This window comes from Coregonus clupeaformis, chromosome 29 (assembly GCF_020615455.1).
Source record: "Coregonus clupeaformis isolate EN_2021a chromosome 29, ASM2061545v1, whole genome shotgun sequence".
Classification (NCBI taxonomy): domain Eukaryota; kingdom Metazoa; phylum Chordata; class Actinopteri; order Salmoniformes; family Salmonidae; genus Coregonus; species Coregonus clupeaformis.
The window spans coordinates 21,358,869-21,384,657 of NC_059220.1; the positions used below are offsets into that span (position 1 = coordinate 21,358,869).

General features: G+C 45.3%; 1 protein-coding gene across 1 annotated transcript in view; it reads right to left on the minus strand.

Annotated features, from left to right (window-relative positions):
* The window catches only part of LOC121544292 (potassium voltage-gated channel subfamily H member 5-like), a 165,597-nt gene that overhangs the window by 2,476 nt on the left and 137,332 nt on the right, over positions 1-25,789 (minus strand). The window contains exons 8-11 of the mRNA XM_041854203.1: positions 25,086-25,515; positions 13,543-13,742; positions 13,021-13,273; positions 8,957-9,153 (exon numbers count right to left, since the gene is read on the minus strand). Coding sequence (XP_041710137.1) covers positions 8,957-9,153; positions 13,021-13,273; positions 13,543-13,742; positions 25,086-25,515 — 1,080 coding nt within the window. The remainder of the gene's footprint in view (positions 1-8,956; positions 9,154-13,020; positions 13,274-13,542; positions 13,743-25,085; positions 25,516-25,789) is intronic.

Below are 25,789 nucleotides of genomic sequence, written 5' to 3' on the forward strand. Positions count from 1 at the left end.
CCAACCCAACCGGGAGGCAAAATACAAATTACGCACAATAAACACAGTGCGTAAAACGACGATAGCGCACACAGTGCGGACTCTCGAAAAACAACAAAACACGAGAGTTAATACAGAGAGCAACAGCTTGACAAAAACCAATCACCCATAACACCTGACCCAACACACGATAACTAAATAGGAAACAAAATCAAACACTAACAAGGGACAGGTGTACAAACAGACAAAACCAAACAAACATGAAACATCGAACGGTGGTAGCTAGTACTCCGGGGACGACGACCGCCGAAGCCTGCCCGAACAAGGAGGAGGAGCAGCCTCGGCCGAAACCGTGACAGTACCCCCCCCTTGACGCGCGGCTCCAGCCGTGCGCCGATCCCGGCCTCGGGGACGACCAGGACGACGCGGAGCAGGGCGCGTAGGATGACCCCGATGGAACTCGGTCAGCAGGGACAGGTCTAATATGTCCCTCCTCGGCACCCAGCACCGCTCCTCCGGGCCGTACCCCTCCCACTCCATGAGATATTGGAGACCCCCCATCCGGCGTCTCGAATCAAGGATGGACCTCACAGTGTACGCTGGAGCCCCCTCGATGTCCAACGGGGGCGGAGGAGTCTCCTCGATCTCATAGTCCTGGAGTGGACCAGCTACCACCGGCCTGAGGAGAGACACATGGAACGAGGGGTTAATATTCCTGTAATCAATAGGCAGTTCTAACCTGTAACACACCTCGTTCAACCTCCTCAGGACTTTGAATGGCCCCACAAACCGCCGACCCAGCTTCCGGCAGGGGCAGGCGGAGGGGCAGGTTTCTGGTCGAGAGCCAGACTCGATCTCCAGGTGCGTATACAGGCCCCTCACTGCGGTGGAGATCGGCGCTCGTCTTATGCCGACGGATGGCCCGCTGCAGATGGACGTGGGCAGCGTTCCATGTCTCCTCCGAGTGCCGCACCCACTCATCCACCGCAGGGGCCTCGATCTGGCTCTCGTGCCAAGGTGCCAGAACCGGCTGGTACCCTAACACACACTGGAAAGGGGTTAGTTGGGTGGAGGAGTGGCGGAGAGAGTTCTGCGCCATCTCGGCCCACGGAACGTATCTCGCCCACTCCTCCGGCCGGCCCTGGCAATAAGACCTCAGAAACCTACCCACATCCTGGTTGACACGTTCAACCTGCCCATTACTCTCCGGGTGGTAACCCGAGGTAAGGCTCACCGAAACCCCCAACCGTTCCATAAAGGCTCTCCACACTCTGGAGGTGAACTGGGGGCCTCGATCAGACACTATATCCTCGGGTACCCCGTAATGCCGGAAGACATGGGTAAACAGAGCCTCAGCGGTCTGTAGGGCAGTAGGGAGACCCGGCATGGGAAGGAGACGACAGGCCTTCGAGAACCGATCCACAACGACCAGGATGGTAGTATTCCCCTTGTGAGGGGGGAAGGTCTGTAACAAAGTCCACCGAGAGGTGGGACCAGGGTCGTTGTGGAACGGGGTTGTAGCTTACCCCTGGGCAAATGTCTGGGCGCCTTACACTGTGCACACACCGAACAGGAGGAGACATAAACCCTCACATCCCTGGCTAACGTTGGCCACCAGTACTTAGTGCTAAGGCAGTGAACTGTCCGGCCGATACCTGGATGTCCAGAGGAGGGGGACGTATGAGCCCAATAAATGAGGCGATCGCGTACCTCGAGCGGAACGTACGTCCGACCCACTGGACACTGTGGAGGACTTGGGTCGGTGCGTAACGCCCGCTCGATCTCTGCATCGACCTCCCATACCACCGGTGCCACCAGACAAGACTTTGGTAGTATGGGAGTGGGCTCAACGGACCTCTCCTCCGTGTCATACCGCCGAGACAGGGCATCTGCCTTCCCGTTCTGGGACCCAGGGATGTAAGTGATTTTAAACACAAACCGGGCTAGAAACATAGTCCAGCCGGGCCTGGCGAGGATTCAGTCTCCTAGCTGCCCGGATGTACTCCAGGTTACGGTGGTCCGTCAAAATGAGGAAAGGGTGTTGAGCCCCCTCAAGCCAATGCCTCCACACCTTTAGGGCCTGTACCACGGCTAACAGCTCCCTGTCCCCTACGTCATAATTCCGCTCCGCCGGACTGAGCTTCTTACAATAAAAGGCACAGGGGCGGAGCTTAGGTGGTGTGCCAGACCGTTGTGAGAGGACGGCCCCAATACCGGCCTCGGACGCGTCTACCTCTACCTGGAATGGTAAAGCGGGATCCGGATGCGCCAACACCGGCGCCGAGGTAAACAGGTCCTTCAGTCTCCCAAAAGCCCTGTCCGCCTCAGCTGACCACCGCAAGCGCACCGGACCCCCCTTCAACAGAGACGTTATGGGAGCTGCCACCTGTCCAAAACCCCGGATAAACCTCCGGTAATAATTCGCAAAACCCAAGAACTGTTGCACCTCTTTCACAGTGGTTGGGGTTTGCCAATTACGCACAGCTGACACCCGGTCAACCTCCATCTTCACCCCTGACGCAGACAACTGATAACCCAAAAAGGAGACCGACTTCTGAAAGAACAGACATTTCTCTGCCTTGACATATAGGTCATGCTCCAACAGTCTCCTCAACACTCGGCGCACCAGGGCTACATGCTCAGCTCGGGTAGAACTGTACACCAGAATATCGTCTATGTACACGACTACTCCCTGCCCCTGCATGTCCCGGAAAATCTCATCTACAAAGGATTGGAAGACTGAGGGAGCATTCATTAACCCATATGGCATGACGAGATACTCGTAATGACCGGAGGTCGTGCTAAATGCTGTCTTCCATTCATCGCCCTCTCTAATGCGCACCAAGTTATATGCGCTCCTGAGATCCAATTTTGTGAAGAACTGAGCACCGTGTAATGACTCCGTCATAGTCGCAATCAGAGGAAGTGGATAACTGTACTTCACCGTAATCTGATTGAGACCGCGGTAATCAATACACGGGCGCAAACCTCCATATTTTTTCTTCACAAAAAAGAAGCTTGAGGAAGCGGGTGAAGTGGAGGCCCGTATGTATCCCTGTCTCAGAGACTCGGCGATGTAAGTTTCCATCGCCTTCCTCTCCTCTTGAGACAAGGGATACACATGGCTCAGCGGGAGTGCTGCTCCTAACTGGAGATCTATCGCACAATCCCCCCTGTCTATGAGGCGGCAGCTGCGCCGCCCTTGTCTCACTAAACACCAGTGTCAAATCCTCATACTCGGGGGGAATATGCAGTGCGGGCATTTGATTTGGACTCTCCACCGAGGTCGCCCCTATGGAAACACCCAGACATAGCCCCTCACACTGAACAGACCACCCTTTAAGAGCTTTCTCTCGCCACGAAATAGTAGGATCATGGGTAATCAACCAGGGAAGTCCCAGCACCACCGGATACGCAGGGAGAGTCAATCAGATAGAGCTGAATCGTCTCCTCATGACCCCCTGCGTCTTCATCCTAAGGGGCGCTGTGACCTCCCTAATTAACCCAGATCCTAACGGACGGCTATCTAGGGCATGTACAGGGAAAGGCTTATCAACGGGAAGGAGAGGAATCCCTAACTCTACACAGAACTGGCGATCTACAAAATTCCCAGCTGCGCCTGAATCTACTAGCGCCTTATGCTGGGAACGAGGTGCAACCTGTGGGAAACAAACAGGCAAGGTTATGTGAACGACAGAAAGCTCTGGGTAAGTAGGGCGCCTACTCACCTGGGAGGACTCCCCAATGCGTGGCCTGCCTTCACCTCCACCGGGGACCTTCCCCAACACCTAGCCGCGGTGTGCCCTCCACGGCCACAGTTGGTGCAGGGAACGGCCCCCCTCGGGTTCCTACTCCTCCGTTCTCTAGCGCCAGCACCTCCGAGCTCCATAGGGCTCGGCTCGGAGGTGCCGGAAGGTGGAATGGGCAACCCCCACCCGGGACGTCCACGGGTGGCGAGCAGGGTGTCCAGCCGAATGGCCATGTCGACCAGTTGGTCAAACGACAACGTGGTATCCCTGCACGCCAACTCTCTCTGGACGTCCTCCCGGAGGCTGCAGCGGAAGTGGTCTATGAGGGCCCGCTCATTCCACCCTGAATCTGCCGCTAGAGTCCGGAACTCCAAAGCAAAATCCTGTGCGCTCCTCATCCCCTGTCGGAGGTAGAACAGACGCTCCCCCGCCGCCTTCCCTTCTGGTGGATGGTCAAACACGGCACGGAAGCGGCGGGAGAACTCCGCATAGGTAATCGTAGCAGCGTCTATTCTCCTCCATTCGGCGTTGGCCCACTCCAACGCCTTGCCGGTGAGACAGGAGATGAGGGCGGAGACGCTCTCGTGTCCCGAGGGCGCCGGGTGTACGGTGGCGAGGTAGAGCTCCACTTGCAGCAGGAACCCTTGACACCCGGCAGCGGAGCCGTCGTACGCCCTCGGGAGCGAGAGCCGAATCCCGCTGGGTTCCGGGAAGGGGACAGGAGGACTGACCGATGGGGATGGTCCGGTAGGTGGGGGCGTGGGTACCCCGCTGCTTTCCCATCGGTGGAGAGTGTTCATCACCCGATCCAGGGCGTGACCGATCTGGTTGATCCTGTCCTCCTGCCCACGAAGACGGTCCTCCATGATGTCCGTTGGCGCGGTTGCTCCTGCTGATTCCATGGGTTGATGTGTGATTCTGTCAGTAGCTGAGTGTAGATGCGGTGTGGAAATCAAGCGCAGGAAACACGGGCGTTCGTGAACAGACTTTAGTAAACGAAAGCAGCACCAAACAGGCGAACAGCCAACCCAACCGGGAGGCAAAATACAAATTACGCACAATAAACACAGTGCGTAAAACGACGATAGCGCACACAGTGCGGACTCTCGAAAAACAACAAAACACGAGAGTTAATACAGAGAGCAACAGCTTGACAAAAACCAATCACACATAACACCTGACCCAACACACGATAACTAAATAGGAAACAAAATCAAACACTAACAAGGGACAGGTGTACAAACAGACAAAACCAAACAAACATGAAACATCGAACGGTGGTAGCTAGTACTCCGGGGACGACGACCGCCGAAGCCTGCCCGAACAAGGAGGAGGAGCAGCCTCGGCCGAAACCGTGACACATTTTTGTTCTATTATCTATACAATAGGCCATAATTGATTTTGGCCCAATAGGCCTGGCATATTCCAACTTACAATGACCTTTCCGTTTTGATTGGGTTATTTTGCCTAAAAACCTTTAGGCCTAGCTATATAAAAATAAATAAAAAACTCTGCATCCCTGCCCAGTCTGGCAAAAGTGGCCAAAAGGGTGTTTAGCATCCCCAGTGGCTCTGCAAGCGTGGAGAGGATACTCTCCGCTGCTGGCCTGATCACATGAGCCTGAAGCCACGGACTCTGACCAAGCTCATGTTTCTAAAAATGAATTCAAAGGCAGTTTGACTGAGCCTAATAAGGCATTTTTCGTTTAATTTGTAAATCACAGACTATTTTTTTGACTATAATGATTTAATACAACGAAATGTTGTTTAAATGCTGAGCGCTTAATGTCCCTGACTCCCTACAAGTCTAGTTGTCACACTGGCAAATGCTTCACAATGTTTTTATTTGTAGGCTATAGCCTTGATAATATAGCCTAAATAATTAATTTTCGTTCCTGACCTATTTAGAGTGTTTATATGCTGTTTAATATGACAAGTAGCCTATTTTAAATTATGAGTGCTTCTTACATTCACCTTTTCATGTTTATTAAAATAATTTTCATTCAAATCATATGGTTTGGTTTCAATACTTTAAAACCAAATGGTAGGTCCAGGTAGTCACAAAAATAGATGGGTGTTGGTTAATTTGTGATTTTAATGAATGGGGCAAATTTGGAGCAGCAGTTTTTTCGTGGAGTGGTTTTTAGCTGAGCCGCTGGAAAGGACATGGCGCGCCGGAGTGGTACGCAAGCAAGCACAGCTCCATGAGCATGAGCAATGAGCGGGATTGCCGACCGCTCAACTCCGCTCAACTCCGCTCAACTCCGCTCACATACTCTGCCTCCAAGTACACAAGCTGTCCCAGCTAACAAAAATAAACCATCCAAAAGGCTTCTATCATTAAAGAGAGCCTCTAACTACACAGATCTAAATGTTTGGTTAATTCTGTGGATGTTTGTTTCTTTGATAGGTTTTCAACCTAAATGTAAAAGAGGAATACTCCACAGATATAATCAAGGGATCATACATCTAAAATTCTCTGAAAAGTATTGGTACCCTAGTATGCGACAACACTGTGGAAATGCTAAAAACAGAACATTTTCATATCAGAACTAAGCTCTGCAGAATTACAGTATAGCTGTTGCTTAACAAATAATGTGCAGTGGCCTCTCGAGCAAAAGAAAGACAGATTTTCAAGTTTTTTTTAAAGCAATATATTTTTCTTAAGTCAGGTAAAATCTAAAAGCCTTAGGGTGCTAGACAGAATAATCACACTAGATGAAATAGCCCTCATTTCATTAATGAGAAAATGGTTTGGTAACTTAATGCTCAGACTTGTGAGGCACCGATATGTACGAGTCTCATCTTTCCATAGAGGGGTTATATTAGTTTGTAGGCCAAAACGGTCAGACATTACAGAAGTTTTCGTGAGAAGACCAATTTTCGGGACGTCTAATGGTCTGACAAACACCACTGTAGCTCGGCCACCTCCCACGGGAGATGTGTAAGGCCGCAATTGGCGGATGCGGTGGATTGAAACACTGTCCATGGAAAAAACTGATGTTTGTATTATGCTAATTAGATTTAAAAGGGTTAAAATACATTAATTATTTAGTTTTTTCTTTTTATCAAAAAGACAATAGCGTGATTATTTGCTTCTGCATTCCCACAAAGTATTCTATTATGAGATTATATGAGAAAGGGAAAGGTTTTGCAAGTTAAGAAAGTATACTGTATCTGCTGAAATACTAGCAACAAAACAAATGCACAGATTTATCCCCACCGGCCACAGCCACTAATGGACTGAATGAGAGACCTATAGTATGTCACGAGCTCCAGGAAAATAATAGCAAGCAGACCTGCCTCAGTACAGGACCAGCGATGATCCAAATACTAGCCGTCATCATCTGCCTCACACTCTGCATTGTGACTAATAAGGTTATGGGTCATGGAGATGGAGCTCAATCAGTGCTCCATCACACCAGCTCATCACTACATCTACTCCCAAGCACCAGCCATGGTACCAGCTCGCTCTCTCACACACACGCACACACACAGGCATGTTCAACTATCCTTGTGTGGACCAAACAATTGATTTTCATTCTAAATCCTATTTTCCCTAACCACTAACCATAAACCTAACCCTAACCCTTACCTTAGCCCCAACCCTAACCTCTAAGCCTAAAATAGCCTTTTTCCCCACAAGGATAGTAAAACCAAAAACACACACACACAAACACACACACATTCACCCCATGGTACCAAATCACACACACATTGGCCCAGCCATATAGTGCCAGTTCGACACACACATGTACTCACACACATGCATGCATGACGTTACAAGCTTGGCACACCTGTATTTGGGGAGTTTCTCCAATTCTTCTCTGCAGATCCTCTCAAGCTCTGTCAGGTTGGATGTGGAGTGTCACTGCACAGCTATGTTCAGGTCTCTCCAGAGATGTTCGATCGGGTTCAAGTCCGGGCTTTGGCTGGGCCACTTAAGGACATTCAGAGACTTGTCCCGAAGCCACTTCTCTGTTGTCTTGGCTGTGTGCTTAGGGTCGTGGTTCTGTTGGAAGGTGAACCTTCGCCACAGGCTGAGGTCCTTAGCACTTTGGTGCAGGTTTTCATCAAGGATCTCTCTGTACTTTGCTCCGTTCATCTTTCCCTCGATCCTGACTAGTATCGAGGGAAAGACATCCCCACAGCATGATGCTGCCACCACCATGCTTCACCGTAGGGATGGTGCCAGGTTTCCTCCAGACATGACGCTTGGTATTCAGGCCAAAGAGTTCAATCTTGGTTTCATCAGACCAGATAATCTTGTTTCTCATGGTCTGAGAGTCCTTTAGGTGCCTTTTGGCAAACTCCAAGCGGGCTGTCATCTGCCTTTTACTGAGAAGTGGCTTCCATCTGGTCACTCCACCATAAAGGCTTGATTGGTGGAGTGCTGCAGAGATGGTTGGCCTTCTGGAAGGTTCTCCCATCTCCACAGAGGAAGTCTGGAGCTCTGTCAGAGTGACCATCGGGTTCTTGGTCACCTCCCTGACCAAGGCCATTCTCCCCCGAATGCTTAGTTTGGCTGGGCGGCCAGCTCTAAGAAGAGTACTGGTGGTTCCAAACTTCTTCCATTTAAGAATGATGGAGGCCACTGTGTTCTTGGGGACCTCATGGCTTGGTTTTTGCTCTGACATGCACTGTCAACTGTGGAACCTTAAATAGACAGGTGTGTGCCTTTCCTAATCATGTCCAATCAATTGAATTTACCACAGTTGTAGAAACATCTCAAGGATGATCAATGGAAACAGGATGCACCTGAGTTAAGTTTAGAGTCTCATAGCATTTCAAAAAACATTTCAAAAAACATTTCAAAAAACCTGTTTTCGCTTTGTCATTATGGGGTATTGTGTGTAGATTGATGACAGACATTTTTTGATTGAATTCATTTTAGAATAAGGCTGTAACGTAAACAAAATGTGGAAAAAGGGAAGGGGTCTGAATACTTTCCGAATCCATTCTGTGAAAGTGGCTCTGAGAAAAGACACAATCAATACCTTTAGAATGAATACCCTAATAATGTGAAAATTACATTCCAGAGATCCCTCACGAGTGATGGGAGAACTAACATATCAGCAGACAAGGAGAAAAGCAATAAAAAAGCTCTGCTAAAGTTTCAGATGAGAAAATAGGTTACAGAAGAGGGAGGAAGAAGGAGAAGGAGTGACACGTAGTTGTCGGAGTGCGTGTGTGTGTTTGTGCGTGTGTGTGTCACTGTTTAAGTCTTACCCGTTTGCGTAGGTTGCAGGTGAGGATGAGGTTGCGTGAGAAAGAATTAGCGAAGGCTGTGTAGAACTCCAGAACCTTGAGCAGTGCCTCTCTCTTGATGATGTGCAGGTCGCAGTACGTCAGCGCCCGCACGTTAGCACACGCGTGTGCAAGAGTGGTCTCTTTCCAAAACACATCGCCAAACACATCTCCTTTACCTGAGAGAGGAGAAAGAGAAATGGAGATATTTGTGTCCTGGGTACATCTAGAATGAACCCCCCTGAGAAATGCAACATGGAGCAGATATGGGGAGAGAGATCAGCCTGGTGGCTCTAGAGGAGCTAGAGGTCAGGGTTAACCTAAGAGGAGGTGTATTACTGTCTGTGGTTGGAGATCAATACAGCACTACTATTACAGTACAATCATCCTTAGTGGAGGTGGATGGGAGTGAATTCAGTGTTTAATGTTTTTCCTGTCTGTGTGATCAATGGTGGTCAGAGTAACAACTATAGCTCTATATAAGCCAGCAGATCTCTGTGACTGAGGCACAGTGTTGAGGCGGACTGATACAGTCTCAACTTCCTCAGCTTACTGCAGATCCACTCAGCTCACTGGGCCAGAACATATTGCTGTTTGAATACTTTCCCCCACTAATATCCCATTCTCATAATGCAGCATGAATAATGGGTTAAGACATTTATCAGATCATCGTTTCGTGAAACACAACAAAGCCAGAAGAGAGGAAAAAATTATAAACTGATAAGGCCGCTGGAATGTTGTTTCATAAATCCCAGAGAATGTGGATAGCGATGGAAGATGGAAAGTTGCTGTAGCCCTGTGGCCAGTGGAGTGGATTATTAAAAGTGTGTGTTTCTGCAGGTTGTCCAAGTATAGGCTTGGTACAGTGGGAGTGTTGCAAGCCTCTCCTCTCCTCTGCTGCTGGGCTGTTAATGAGGAAGAGAGAGAGGTTCCAAAGCTCAGAGTTAGCTTAGTGTTAGCCAGGGGAAATCAGAGGGGTCTTTCTCTCTTTAACTCTCTCTCTCTCTCTCATCGCACCAAATGAGGCGTGTGACAGATCTTAATGTTTTACACTGACTTGTAAGTACACCAACTTGTCTCTAGTAGTCCTCATAACTTACCATCAACAATGTTAAAGGCCCAGTTCAGTCAAAATGTTTTTCCCCCCCTGTGTTTTGCATCATATTGTTAGTGCTGAGCGATTAGTGCTTTTTGAGGTTAGATTATAGCCCTTACACAGCCTGGAGGTGTGTTTTGGGTCATTGTCCTGTTGAAAAACAATTGATAGTCCCACTAAGCGCAAACCAGATGGGATGGCGTATCGCTGCAGAATGCTGTGGTAGCCATGCTGGTTAAGTGTGCCTTGAATTCTAAATAAATCACAGACAGTGTCACAAGCAAAGCACCCCCACACCATAACACCTCCTCCTCCATGCTTTACGTTGGGAACAACACATGCAGAGATTATCCGCTCACCCACACCGCGTCTCACAAAGACACGGCGGTTGGAACCAAACATCTCAAATTTGGACTCAACAGACCAAAGGACAAATTTCCACCGGTCTAATGTCCATTGCTCGTGTTTCTTGGCCCAAGCAGGTCTCTTTTTCTTATTGGTGTCCTTTAGTAGTGGTTTCTTTGCAGCAATTCAACCATGAAGGCCTGATTCAGACAGTCCCCTCTGAACAGTTGATGTTGAGATGGGTCTGTTACTTCAACTCTATGAAGCATTTATTTGGGCTGCAATTTCTGAGGCAAGCCCGAATGGCGCAGCGGTCTAAGGCACTGCATCTCAGTGCTTGAGGCATCACTATAGACCCCCTGGTTCGATTCCATCACAACCGGCCGTGATTGGGAGTCCCATAGGGTGGCGCACAATTGGCCCAGCGTCGTCCAGGTTTGGCCGGTGTAGGCCGTCATTGTAAATAAGAATTTGTTCTTAACTGACTTGCCTAGTTAAATAAAGGTACAATTAAATAAATTATATTGAACTTTTTCTCTGCAGCAGAGGTAACTCTGGGTCTTCCATTCCTGTGGCGGTCCTCATGAGAGCCAGTTTCATTATAGCGCTTGATGGTTTTTGCGACTGCACATGAAGCAACTTTCAAAGTTCTTGAAATGTTCCGTATTGACTGACCTTCATGTCTTAAAGTAATGATGGACTGTCGTTTCTCTTTGCTTATTTGAGCTGTTCTTGCCATAATATGGACTTGGTCTTTTACCAAATAGGGCTATCTTCACAACACAACTGATTGGCTCAAACGCATTAAGAAGGAAAGAAATTCCACAAATTAACTTTTAAGAAGGCACACCTGTTAATTGAAATGCATTCCAGGTGACTACCTCATGAAGCTGGTTAAGAGAATGCCAAGAGTGTGCAAAGCTGTCATCAAGGCAAAGGGTGGCTATTTGAAGAATCTCAAATATAAAATATATTTTGATTTGTTTAACACTTTTTTTGTTACTACGTGATTCCATATTATTCTACAATGTAAAACATTTTAAAAATAAAGAAAAACCCTTGAATGAGTAAGTGAGTCCAAACTTTTGACTGGTAGTGTATATCAGTCCACAGTCTTATTAGTCTACTCTATAATGCTGAACGGCTTTCCATATCTGGGAAAGGATCCATATTGGGCAGCAGATGAGCGAGTGTCGGATAATGTTTCGGATCAGATGGCACGGCTGTACTAGGTGAAAGGATGAGCTAGGTGCTGGCCTGTTACTGTGTTCTACAACATGCTTGACTTGGCTGCTATCAACGCACACGTGTTGTTCAAGCAGTGGATGAACCTTAACCAATAGCAGGAGAGACTTCATCATGAGTCTGGCACACGGGCTATATGACAGACATATGAAGGCCAAGGCAGCAGCAAAGATTCCACGCAAGGCAGAACTGAACCCGCGACACCTGTTTCAGCTGCAAGAGACTTCTTTGTGGGAAGTGTTGCAATCAAGTGAAAGTGGCAAAGATTTGTGGCGACTGTTAGGACAAGGGATAACAGCTAAATGAGATCCAACTGTTGCGTGAAGATGCACACTATACTGTAAGCACGATCGAGGCCACAAATAATGTGTCCAATAACTGACAATAATGGACTATTTTTGACCGCTGTCATATCGACACTTATATTTATTATAATGCCATTATTGCCTTTGTGCTGATTTTCCCTATTCACAAGCATGCTTGGCGCTTATTCTGATGCTTAGGCTACTGATATCTATGATATGTTCTTAATTGTGGTTTGGGTATTTGTATTTGTTTTGGTATTATAAAAATAAGCTTTTACTGTGTTCCAACGCACCTGCTTTTTGTTTCATAGCTTTTACACTTAAATTTCTGTGTTTAAGCCTACAGTAACAAACTAATGAAAATGTTTTTATGTTCTTTCAAATATTTACAGACCTACATAAACACAACCAAATAACATTGGGGGCCAGGCTTTTCTAGTTAAATGAATGTATTAAACTGGTGGCTATTGGTACTCCTCGAGGCCCGGCTATTCTACTATTAAATATGCATACGGTCATTTTGACCGTCATGGCGCTGTGAGGATGAAATTTTCAGAAAGTTTGTGTCTTTTATGATATTTATCATAACACCCTCTAGAGTGTAAAAAACACATATTTAGGAAAAGTCAGAGACAAATGGGTTCAAGGTTTTTGTTGAAATTAAGTTATTGAAATTACAAAATTGAAAAGGGTCAGATTGACCGTCTTGGTGGTTCTAGTGTTAAGGAAGTGGGAAACCAATAAAAGAGCCTCCGGAAACACCAACCTGCACTACAGCCTGTAACAATGAAGAATGACTCCTATCTTTCTCTCTGTCACACTGCTAATCTCCCTCTGCTGGTCTCCAACTCTGTCTCTTATGTCGCTCTCTTCTTTCTGTCTTTATATGCAGTATCTTTATACTGTATATCTGTTCGTTTTTTTTTCTTCTGTTTGAGTTGACAAGGTATAAGCCAAACTGCTGAAACAACATCATCCACAGACAAACTAAAGAACTAATCAATAAGTTGGTGTGGAAACAGGAGTAAGAGGCCATGATGCACTCTGCTGCTCACCTAGAATGGCGATGACCTCATCGTCCTGGATGACCTCCAGTGACCCCGACACCACGAAGCAGAGGGTGTCGACGCTCTCCCCAGCATGGAAGATTAGGTCCCCGGGGGCGCAGTGGATGGTCTGGAACTCCCCGGCTAGCGATCGCAGGCAGCCGTCACTGGCCAGGCGGAATGCTGGGTGTTCATTGAACACCTTCCGGTTCAGGTGGACACAGATGTCAGCCCGCATGTCCTTAGGACAGATGGACAGCACCTGGAGATGGGGACAGACAGACACCTGGTAATCAGGCTTTGGAGAAGGTTGTTTGTATTACTTTGCATGGTATAGTATGGTTTTCACCATCGTACTGAGCCATTGAGGCATTGTATATTCCCATACATTAGAATCTAATGGGAGTTCTACAAGTTTTCTGCAGGTATCTCATAACCATACCCACTACTGTATCTGTGCTCTAACCCCAGGAAGCCCGGGTGTTGTTAGAACTTATCACTCCTGGGTCCAAACTCAGGACCATGGCTCACCTTCTCAGTGTCAATGCCCTTGGACATGGACCATGTGGAGACGATGTAGTCCATCACCCTCTCACTCAGCCCATTGGGCACCTGGTAGAGCTTGAGGAAGTCCCTCACGTTGGTCAGCATCTCATGGTAGCGATTGGTGTTAGCGTACATCTGCTGGAAGATGGTGGTCACATTTCCAAAGATGGTGGCGTACAGAAGAGCTGGAGAAGAAAAGGGAAATTATCTTTCAAATATAGTTGTCATAAGATGAAATGAGCTGAAGTGAGTGGTAATGACAGGTGACATACTGTGTATATAATGGTGTTCATGTAGAGTAGACCTTAAGAGGAGCGGCAGAGCTCCAGAACCACTAGAGCTCCACACAGCTGTTTACTGTCAGCCTCCGATGCTGTGACTGTACCCCTGCTCGCTGTTGCCATAGAGACCTTACCCAAAAATAGTTATGTCTTCTTCTCCCAGCCAATAAAAATAGAAAAAAATAAAGAAATAACAACTTCGAAGACTTTAGGATGGGGAGGGATCAGCGCTGGCACATGATCCAGAGAACAGAGGCTGGCAGGCAGGCTGGCTGTTGAGAGTGTTTCAGCAGGGAGGAAGGGCACCGTGTTCCTTCCTTCCCTGTGATATTATTAATAACTACTCTGTTCTCAATGCAGAAAGATTCACACAGCTGCACCCCACACATGACATCTACATACCTGTGAACGACCGCTGACAGTGTTGTTCAGCAACTGCTACTGACAGCAGGGTGACAATACCAACAAGTACATTTTAGATTAAATATATAGTTTCTAATTCTAAAATACCTCTGGTATTTGGATACTTGTTAATTTAACTCAAGAACACAATCTGAAGATAGCATTGACATTCTACCTAATCTCCTCCAGCCAAAGACCAAGTCAGAGAGCATAGCCTTATCTGTAATCTGAGGGAGAGTTCACACGCACACAAAGACACACACACACAAAGACACACACTCAGGCCTGCATACTCGCACACACACACATAAACAAAAGCACACAGGCCCTAGATAGCCACCTCAATCACAATCCATCGAAGCTTGACCACTCTGAGCTTGGCTGAGCCTGGTCCAAAACCACAACTAAACACATGAATGTCCAATAAATGTCTATGACGCCATGGTCAAGCAGCCAATCACTGGCACTAACAGCCAATTTAAACTACTTTCTTTCCAAAAGTACCACCAGTGTGTAAATCTGTTTTGCCAACTGTAAAAATCTCTGAAGCTGGAGACACTTATCTCTTTCACTATCTTTAAGCATCAGTTGTCAGAGCAGCTTACCGATCACTGCACCTGTACACAGCCCATCTGTAATTAGCTCACCCAACTACCTTGTCCCCATATTGTTATTTACATTGTTATTTATTTTGTTCATTTGCACCCCATTATCTCTATTTGCACATCATCTTCTGCACATCTATCACTTCAGTGTTAATACTAAATTATAATTGTAATTATTTTGCACTATGGCCTATTTATTGCCTTACCTCCATAACTTACTACATTTGCACACACTGTATATGGATTTTCTATTGTGTTATTGACTGTACGTTTTGTTTATTCCATATGTAACTCTGTGTTGTTGTTGTTTTTACCGCACTGCTTTGCTTTATCTTGGCCAGGTCGCAGTTGTAAATGAGAACTTGTTCTCAACTGGCTTACCTGGTTAAATAAAGGTGAAATAAAAAAATAAAAAAATGTGTGTATCAGGCCTTCCTTTTCTAAGTAAAACATTGTTGCAGAGTGTGTCTAAATAACAATTGACTGAAACATTTGCAGAGGCAGTAGACATTAGTCATACTTTTACCCCCAAGTAAGAACTATAATTTCTATAATCATAATTCTCATTTAGTAAATAATATAATTTTTGCGTTGCCTTTGTGGGGTTTATTTCTCATTAGATCAACTTAAAAGTCAATTTGATGCCATTTACAGAAGATAATGGCTTTTGTAGAGGCACCACGGGTGGGGGTGGGGGGGGGGTTCTGATATGTGAAAGAACATCTGCCCTTTACTACACTGAACAAAAATATAAACACAACATGTAAAGTGCTGGTCCAATGTTTCATGAGCTGAAATACAATTTTTCCATACGTACAAAAATATTATTTATCTAAAATGTTGTGCACACATTTGTTTACATCCCTGTTAGTGAGCATTTCTCCTTTGCCAAGATAATCCATCCACCTGACAGGTGTGGCATATCAAGAAGCTGATTAAACAGCATGATCACTACACAGGTGCACCTTGTGCTGGGGACAATAAAAGGCCACTCTAAAATGTGCAGTTTTGTCACGCAACACACTGCCACAGATGTCTCAAGTTTTGAGGGAGTGTGCAATTGGCATAATGACTGCAGGAATGTCCACCAGAACTGTTGCCAAATAATTTTATGTTAATTTCTCTACCATAAGCCACGTCCAACGTAGTTTTAGAGAGGTTGGCAGTACATCCAATTGGCCTCACAACTGCAGACCATGTGTATCCACACCAGCCCAGGACCTCCACATCCGGCTTCTTCACCTGTGGGATCGTCTGAGCCCAGCCACCCGGACAGCTGATGAAACTGTGGGTTTGCACAACTGAATAATTTATGCACAAACTGTCAGAGACCGTCTCAGGGAAGCTCATCTGAATGGTCGTTGTCCTCACCAGGGTCTTGACCTGACTGCAATTCGGTGTCGTAACCGACATTTACATTTTAGTCATTTAGCAGACGCTCTTATCCAGAGCGACTTACAGTTAGTGAGTGCATACATTATTTTTTATATTTTTCATACTGGCCCCCCGTGGTAATCGAACCCACAACCCTGGCGTTGCAAACGCCATGCTCTACCAACTGAGCTACATCCCTGCAGGCCATTCCCTCCCCTACCCTGGGCCAATTGTGCGCCGCCCCATGGGTCTCCCGGTCGCGGCCGGCTACGACAGAGCCTGGATTCGAACCAGGATCTCTAGTGGCACAGCTAGCACTGCGATGCAGTGCCTTAGACCACTGCGCCACTCGGGAGACATCAGTGGGTAAATGCTCACCTTCGATGGCCACTGGCACGCTAGAGAAGTGTACTCTTCATATTTACATTTACATTTTAGTCATTTAGCAGACGCTCTTATCCAGAGCGACTTACAGTTAGTGAGTGTATACATTTTCATACTTCACGGATGAATCCCGGTTTCAACTGTACTGGGCAGACAGAGTGTATGGTGTCGTGTGGGCGAGCGATTTGCTGATGTTATTGTGAACAGAGTGCCCCATGGTGGCGGTGGGGTTATGGTATAGGCAGGCATAAGCTACGGACAATGAATACAATTGCATTTTATCAATGGCAATTTGAATGCACAGAGATACCTTGACGAGATCCTGAGGCCCATTGTCGTGCCATTCATCCGCCGCCATCACCTCATGTTTCAGCATGATAATGCACAACCCCATGTCGCAAGGATCCTGGAAGCTGAAAATATCCCACTTCTTCCATGGCCTGCATACTCACAAGACATGTCACCCATTGAGCATGTTTGGGATGCTCTGGATTGACGTGTACGACAGCATGTTCCAGTTCCCGCCAATATCCAGCGACAGCCTGATCAACTCTATGCGAAGGAGATGTGTCGCGCTGCATGAGGCAAATGGTGGTCACACCAGATACTGACTGCTTTTCTGATCCACGCCCCTACCATCTTTTTAAAGGTATCTGTGACCAACAGATGCATATCTGTATTCTCAGTCATGTGAAATCCATAGATTAGGGCCTAATGAATGTATTTCAATTGACTGATTTCCTTATATGAACTGTAACTCAGTAAAATCTTAGAAATTGTTGCATGTTGCATTTATATTTTTGTTCATTGTAGTTACACTGGCACAGTAAACATCATACAGAGAGTGGAACATTCAAAACATAATACTAATAATTTGATTGATAATAATCAAAGAAAATAATGTGAATTTGGAATTTGAGAGGAATTGTAATTATTAAAACACACACACACTGACAATGAACACCATTTTATGAGAAAAAAATTTATTGCCTTGTTCAAACCTTTAATTACATGAATTCATCATGATTCAAATAATAACCAGACTGAGGTCCACGAGCGTAGGGCAATAGCACGTTGCCATATTTGTTGCATGAACATTTCAGGAGTGCTGATCACACTCTGTGTTGTGAGAAGAAGTTAACAGTAGCAGTACAGCTGTAGGATTAAATTAAACTCTGACACAAATATAACCAGTCCCTGTGGCTGCCATAGGGCAGGGTTCCCCAACTGGCGGCCCGTGGGTGGTTTTATTTGGCCCTTCAAGTTTTCGTATTTTAAAAAATAGATATAGGCAGTCCTCATGAGAGCCAGTTTCATCATATCGCTTGATGGTTTTTGTGACTGCACTTGAAGAAACTTTCAAAGTTAACTTTTAAGAAGGCACACCTCTTAATTGAAATGCATTTCAGGTGACTACCTCATGAAGCTGGTTGAGAGAATGCCAAGAGTGTGCAAAGCTGTCATCAAGGCAAAGGGTGGCTATTTGAAGAACCTCAAATATAAAATATATTTTCATTTGTTTAACACTTTTCTGGTTACTACATGATTATATATGTGTTATTTCATAGTTGTGATGTCTTCACTATTATTCTACAATGTAAAAAATTGTTAAAATAAAGAAAAACCCTTGAATGAGTAGGTGTGTCCAAACTTTTGACTGGTAGTGTATGTTGACTATAACGTTACTTTACCTAATATGGTGACAATGATGTAGGCTGTGTGTAACGGTTATGATATGGTTTGGCTTAGAAATGTTTTTTCAACTGGGCACATACAGCTTATGTGTTGTGCATTGAAGTCCACAAGCGAAGGGAAAAGGTGAGAGGAGGAGAGCGTGCAAATGCGTGAAGGAATACAACGTGGTTGCTATGAAAGTGAACTGTGTTTACGTGTTATCAGGAGTTTATTCATTCCGACGATTCTGTTGAAAAACGTTTCTTAAACGGAAGAAACATACCTGAATTTGTCCAATAGAAACTCTCGTTTGCAACTGCTGGACTAATGATTACACCCTAGATCAGCTACCTGCAGGCAAGAGTGTGCAAGGTGGTATTGAGTGTGTCACTGTCTGCACCTACGTTGTAAATGTTCATTCATAGGCTAGGTTGTAGCAACCTCATGATGGGTATCGGGAAAATTTGAGTATCATGTAGTAGCCTAAACCTAGCGATGTTACATTGAACTAGGTGAATGGAATATGAATGACAGTCATCCAATATGCTTTAATAGAAATAAGGCCATGCTCATGAAAAAAAAAAAACTTCCTCCCTCATCTTAAATGGCACCGACCGCCACTGATCAGCACTATGACTAAAGGTTCACGTGCAGCCAGACCCCAACTCACACGGTCTGCAATTATACATAAGAGGTCCAATCCATCATGCCTAGCACCTGCTTAATTCAATTATTCCCCACTGCCAGAATCTACACTTTTTCATCACCACATAAATCGCTGTGAGAAATAAAACAATTATAATAAAAAAGTGATTGCCAATTTTCGGGGCTTTTCACATGGAAAGATTGGGTCAATGGGAAATAAGAACCACAAACGAGTCAGGGAGATAGCCCGCAGGGACGAATAGAACGGTGATAATTATGGAAATGGTGTCAGAATCAGTATAAAAGCAACCCCTGGGTAATTTACAAGGAGAGTGAAATATGAAACTGGTATTCATTAGTTACTAATCAACGATTGCATAAAACTGTAATGCTAAAATTGTGATTTTGGTTAGTAGAGGTTCAACTCTTTTACGAAACACTTGCGTAACCCTTGCACATGCACACACTTGAGCTATGTCCCCCTGACCCGTTTTCATGCCAACATGTCAAATGAGGCAGGTCGTTTCGACCGAGGAACTTACTTAGCCCTGCAATGCAAGATTTATAGCGGAAGTCCCCACAACCACTGTCTACATGCTGTGCTCCAAGAGGAGGGAGAGCCTTAATGTAATTATCTTATGTTGTTCTCGTCTATAACTGTTCTGTACTCTATCATGTGTTTGCCCCTGTGTAGCTCAGTTGGTAGAGCATGGCTCTTGCAACGCCAGGGTTGTAGGTTCGATTCCCACGGGGGGCCAGTATGAAATTAAAAAATTAAAAAATGTATGCACTCACTAACTGTAACTGTAAGTCGCTCTGGATAAGAGCATCTGCTAAATGACTAAAATGTAAAAAATATGTGTTTTATGTTTTGTGTGGACCCCAGGAAGAGGTGCATGTGCAACAGCTAATGGGGATCCTAATAAACTAAACTAAACAAACTCACCCAACCACACACAGAAACCCTATAAACACTATCACTAACACGCATGCACACGCACACACGATACAGAAGCAACCAGGCACCTACACAAAAAGGATACAGACACAGAGGCAGCACAGTCACCTCCAGAGTAAGGAGGCTGGTTTTTGAGTCTCCACTGATTTAGGCCACTTGATGTGGGATTAGAGGTGACCCTGATGAGTAAGTGTGGAGGACTCCCGGAGACAGAGAGAGCAGAGGACGACTCCCCTTTATCGATTAGACTAATCGCCCAGAGAAAGCAAAGCTCTCCAATTCCACTGCAGGATGGATCAGTACAGGAAGGACAATACAGCTCCCTCCCTCTTTCTCTTTGTGTTCTTCATCACTTGTTCTTCAACCTCATGTGTTCCTTTTTCTGCTTCTGTGGCTGTCCCTCAAAAACTCTGTGTCCCTCTTTCCCCCTCTCTAATCCTCTCTCTCTTTCTCTCCATTAATCAGGGCGTCTGAGCTGAAAAGCCTGAAGGAGAGAGACTCTCTGAGCTGCTTCTCTGTCCCTTCTCCTCAGGACTGACTGGAGGCTGTTCACTGGGTAATTTCCTCAAATGTGGGAGGGTGACTGGGGGTCAAAAGCCTTTCCAATCTGCTTGGTGAGATCTAGGTACATCTTGCTCCAGAAACAGTAGATAATGTAGCTTCTTCAAGTGCTCTTTGCTACTGTAGTCGATGGAATGAATCCTGGTCCTTACATAACCCCATCATGTGTTATGGTTTTCAATACACTATTACATCAGCCGAAGCGATTCTGCTAAAATTAAATCTTTGTTTCACACTTCCATCTTTCCCCCAGACTGTCAAGAGATATCTGCTCTCTATTTCCCTGCTTTGCCTCTTTCATCTCCTCTCTCATTTCCTCACTCACTGGGCAGAAGAAGTCCCTACTGTTTTACAGACTCAGCCATCAAGCCGGGATCCTCAGGCAAACCCTGTCCTTCCCTCCATCTTTCCGCCCCAGCGCCCTCACCCTCGGCCTGCTGACAGGCTGAGCCCAGGTAATTCCCATAATTCCCAGCGACCGGGATACAGTCGACTGATGACCAATGTTCCCTCTAATTGTTTGGGGCACTGAGCAACTTTTAGGTCTTGTGAGCGGAAACTTGAATTTTGTGGAACTTCCAACGCGTTTACAGTGAACACTGAGGCTGTACCCTTACAGTTTTAGACAGTAGCCAATAGGCAATTGTGGCTATTTGAGCATAATGTAGGCCTACCAACAAAACCAATGGAGCAAATCCCATAACATTTTCACATGGAAATAGCTTTTGACTTCTATGTTATAGCCTACAGTAGCCTATATGTGGTGTTCAATGCAGGCCTACATTGCATGAGACTTTTAAAAACATTTTTACATTATGAAGGGCTTGACATTAATTAATTATTTTGTACTTGGTCTGTAACACCATTGGTCAAATAGGTGAATGTAAATTGCATTGTATTATGTTGTATGATGCAAGAAACCACTTTACAAAATAAAATTAATTATTATTACCGTACAGAGAATTAGACAATGTAGGCTACCCCTCTGCCACCCTAGTCATAGACTGTACTCTCTGCTACCGCACGGCAAGCGGTACCGGAGTGCCAAGTCTAGGTCCAAGAGGCTTCTAAACAGCTTCTACCCCCAAGCCATAAGACTCCTGAACATCTAATCAAATGGCTACCCAGACTATTTGCATTGCCCCCCCTCCCCTCCTCTTTTACACTGCTGCTACTCTCTGTTTATTATCTATACATATTACCTCAATTACCTCGACTAACCGGTGCCCCCGTACATTGACTCGGTACCGGTACCCCCTGTATATAGCCTCGTTATTGTTATTTTACTGCTGCTCTTTAATTATTTGTTACTTTTATTTCCAATTTTTTTATTTACTGTTTTGGGGTTTTTCTTTTGGTATTCTTTCTTAAAATTGCATTGTTGGTTAAGGGCTTGTAAGTAAGCATTTCACTGTAAGGTCTACACCTGTTGTATTCGGCGCATGTGACAAATAACATTTGATTTGATTTTGATTTATTTGCATATTCAAGCCTGTCTCAAAATACAACACTGCCCCAATAGAATTCTACTTTGTTGAGGTCTGGCTATGCCTAAAACAAAATCACAGACTCAATCTTGCAAAGTTAACATTTGTTTTGTTTTGTTGCATTGAACAGAAACACACACAGCAGTGAAGTTGGAATGTGCTTTAATTTCTCTACTTTTATTACAGCTGATGCATTCACAACTGTACTGTATTTGTGTGCTAGCGTGTGTGAGAGTGTATTTGTGTTGCTGTGCTGGCATTGCATGTGTGCACGTGTGCATGCATACGTGTGTGCAATGCATGTGCCTGTGTGCATGAACCGACAAATTTACAGTTGCACTGGCATGTATTCAAGTCTATGTAAAGGCAATTATGTAGTATATGAGTAATGGCATGATGTACAGTATGGATTAGTGTGGAAGGGCAGGTGCTCACATATATAAGTGTGTGTGTGTACATACTGTACATGCTAATAACATGAATACCGCCCACCCTCCTATCAGCTCCTGATAGGGCTAAGTGGTCCATTAATCTAAAAGTGATTTCTGACAGCCAGAGAGAGAGGTGGGAGGGGGAGGAAGAGGAGGGGAGAATGGCCTTATCCAGAGTAATGGGAAAAAGGTGCCAATAAGCCTGTGATCACTTCGCTGAGCTAGCTCCTCTGACTGGGGCTGGAGGATCAATCTTCTCTCTGTTCCACTACTCACAGTCACATAGCCTAAACACAAGACACAGTGTTGTCTGTTTTGTCTGCTGGGTGACTGTGGCACAGTGGCACTCGTTGAAGGAGTAAGCTCTTCACTACAAGGACATTGTTTTTTATTTATTGGACATTAATTAATGTATTTATTGCTTTTTTATTGGATAAAATGAGTTGTATGCAGAATGCCGCTCATCATTCCATGCAATACAATAGCTACAATGTCAATGGCGAAGGTGCATAAAGATGGAGGAATTCAGATGTTACGTCATTGTTTTTAGCACTACCCACAGAGTTCTTAAACTACGGCACGCAACATGGTTCAATGTGCCAGCAAATCAGCACAATCTACTTTTTAATTTTTTCTAATTGCTGTCGTCTTGGAGCCTAGAATTGGGATCATGTATACTGCGCTAATGCCGATGCAAAAAAAAGAGTAAAGGTGCGCAATGTACAATACGGCGAACTCAGCAAACGAGGTACTTGTGGTAAGTACATTGCACCTCTTGTTAACTGGTTCTGTATCCTGATTGGCTAGTTCATTGAGTGGCTGTTTGAACACAGGTGTAGTCCCTCTGACCTAATTATTGAAGGAACTGCTTTTAACACTAGGTGTGTCATTGTTTGATAGATCCTTGTGTGCGTGCAAGGGGAGCCACAGTTTTAGCCATCTGTTTTGTACCGTTTAACTTGGTTTATCCTGCCTTTATACAATAAATTAAGCATTTTTGCACATTTTACTTATGTCTGTTTTAGAAGCCTTTTAAGTGTAAGAGCAGGCCAGCTCTTTCACATTTGGTGTCAGAAGTGGGATTAGCCCCTAGTCCATTGGGGGTGACCCATGTTTTAAAGGCTTTTTTTTATCGGAGCCCAAAGAGGGAGCAGCCAGGAAAGCCCTATGATTGACGGGGAGTGCTGTTTCTGTTCTGCCTGGAGGGGAGCCTGCCATGGCCCAGGGGATGGTGACCCGGTGTGTCCACTAGAGGTGGCCTAGAGCCCATTGGCGGGTGTATTGTCCTGGCCCTAAGTTGCGGTTGATGCCAGAGGGGGAGCTATGGGAAACCCTAGCATCTGGATGGGGTACATTCCAAAGTTGCCGGTACATCATGGTATCACAGCTCGGTACATCAGGGTAATTAAACTCAAGATTTCAAGAACATTTACTTTATTTGCAGTAACCATCTTTTCTTTGTCTCACTACCACCCGTTCGAGACAGGAGAAGGGGGAGGAAATGTGAAGGAGTAAGCGCTTCACCAAAATGACTTTTTTTAAATTAATGCATTTATTGCTTATTTATTGGATAAAACTAGTTGAATGCAGAATCCCTATGTTAACCATTAATCATTCCATGCGATACTATAGCTACATGGTAAATTGCGCCTCTGTGTTAATTGGTTCTGTATCCTGATTGGCTAGTTAATTGAGTGGCTGTTTCAACACCTGTGTGGTCTTTTTGACCTAATTATTGAAGGAACTGCTTTTTACAGCAGGTGTCATTGGTTGAGAGATCTGTATGTATGTAAGGGTTTTAGCCACAGTTTAGTTCAGTTTAGCCTTCAGTTTAGTACCTTTTTTACTTGGTTTATCCTGCCTTTCTATAAGAAATTAAGCATTTTTGCACATGTTCCTTCTTAGTCTGTTTTAAAAGCATTTTAAAGTAGACCAGCTCTTTTATACACTCCATGCCAACATTTTCAGCTATGCACAGACTTCACTTACAGGGAAACACTTATTTTCTGTGTTTATTGGCTAGCCTCACTCTGACAGTCTACAGAATCAGATTGGCACAGTGTGAGCCCATGACTATTACAGGACACAACAGCACAGCACAACCCAGAGGACTTGCAGATAGAGAAGCCACAAATACCATCAGATCTGTTTACAGTAGTGGGCCAATGCATTCTCTACAGTGTGTTTCTCTACAGTATGTTTCTCTTTATTTGAGTAGCCTATCCTTATCTCACTTTGTTGCGCAGATTGCCACTCAGATTATTCAGACAGATGATACGGAGTATTGTCATTAATCACAAGTGTCATCGCTCAATATTGTAATCATGGAGATCTATTCTCTCCACTCTAGAACTGAGACAATAAACCGAAAATAATTTTGCTGATATCGTTCATTACGATAAGTAGCCTATACTAGAGAAATGTGAAGTTTGAAATTAAATAAATATATGGGTGATTGTTAATGGGTGATTAATATGGGTGATTGTTAATGGGACAATTGATGACTACAAAGTAGAAGATTAAAGGGTAATAAAAAACAAAGTGGTGCACATTAATGTAAAACTCGTTATCGCATCAATTCAGGCAATTTATTGCGATATGGATTGTTTTCCATTTCGCCCAGCCAGCTCTACTCTCTACTATTAGAAATCTCCCTGGAACAGCTGCCGACCCAACCACCAACCAACACCATGGAGAAGATAAAACAACAATGCCCAGATACTTACATCCCACCATCATCATGGCCACAGAGAAGATCTTCTCTCCGTCCGTGGTGGGGGCGATGTTGCCAAACCCGATGGTGGTCAGACTGGTCATGGTGAAGTACAGAGAGGTGATGTACAGAGAGTCTTTCCCAGGGCCACCCTCCCATTGGCCCGAGCCACTGGCGTTGTAGCAGTACGGAGAGCCGAGGTTGATGGCTAACTGATAGAGCCAGCTGTCCGTCTTGATGGTGTTGGTAACCTCGTCGATGACCTCGTAGTCTCCAATGCTGTACCAGATGCAGGCCAGCCAGTGGGCCACCAGGCCAAACACACACACCAGTAGGACCAGTACAGCTGCTCCATACTCCAGGTAGTGGTCCAGTTTACGGGCTACCCGGCCCAGACGCAGCAGTCGCACCACCTTCAGAGAGCTGAACAGACTGCTAATACCCTGGAGGAGACAGAGCGGGAACAGGGGACATGATAAAGGGTTAGTTGGGGTCAGGGTCATTGGGCAAAACTACATGGTACAGTATGTGTTGACATGTAGCACTAACCCCTCGGCCCTCAAATTAGTATGATGTAATCAACCAAACTGGACCTGGGGAACAAAAACATGGATTCATTTCCATCTCAATGAATGTAATCTGAATAATGCTAAACAACGTTTTTTGAGTGGAGCTGAAGTAGTCATAATTGCAGCTTTCCCACTACTTTATAAAACA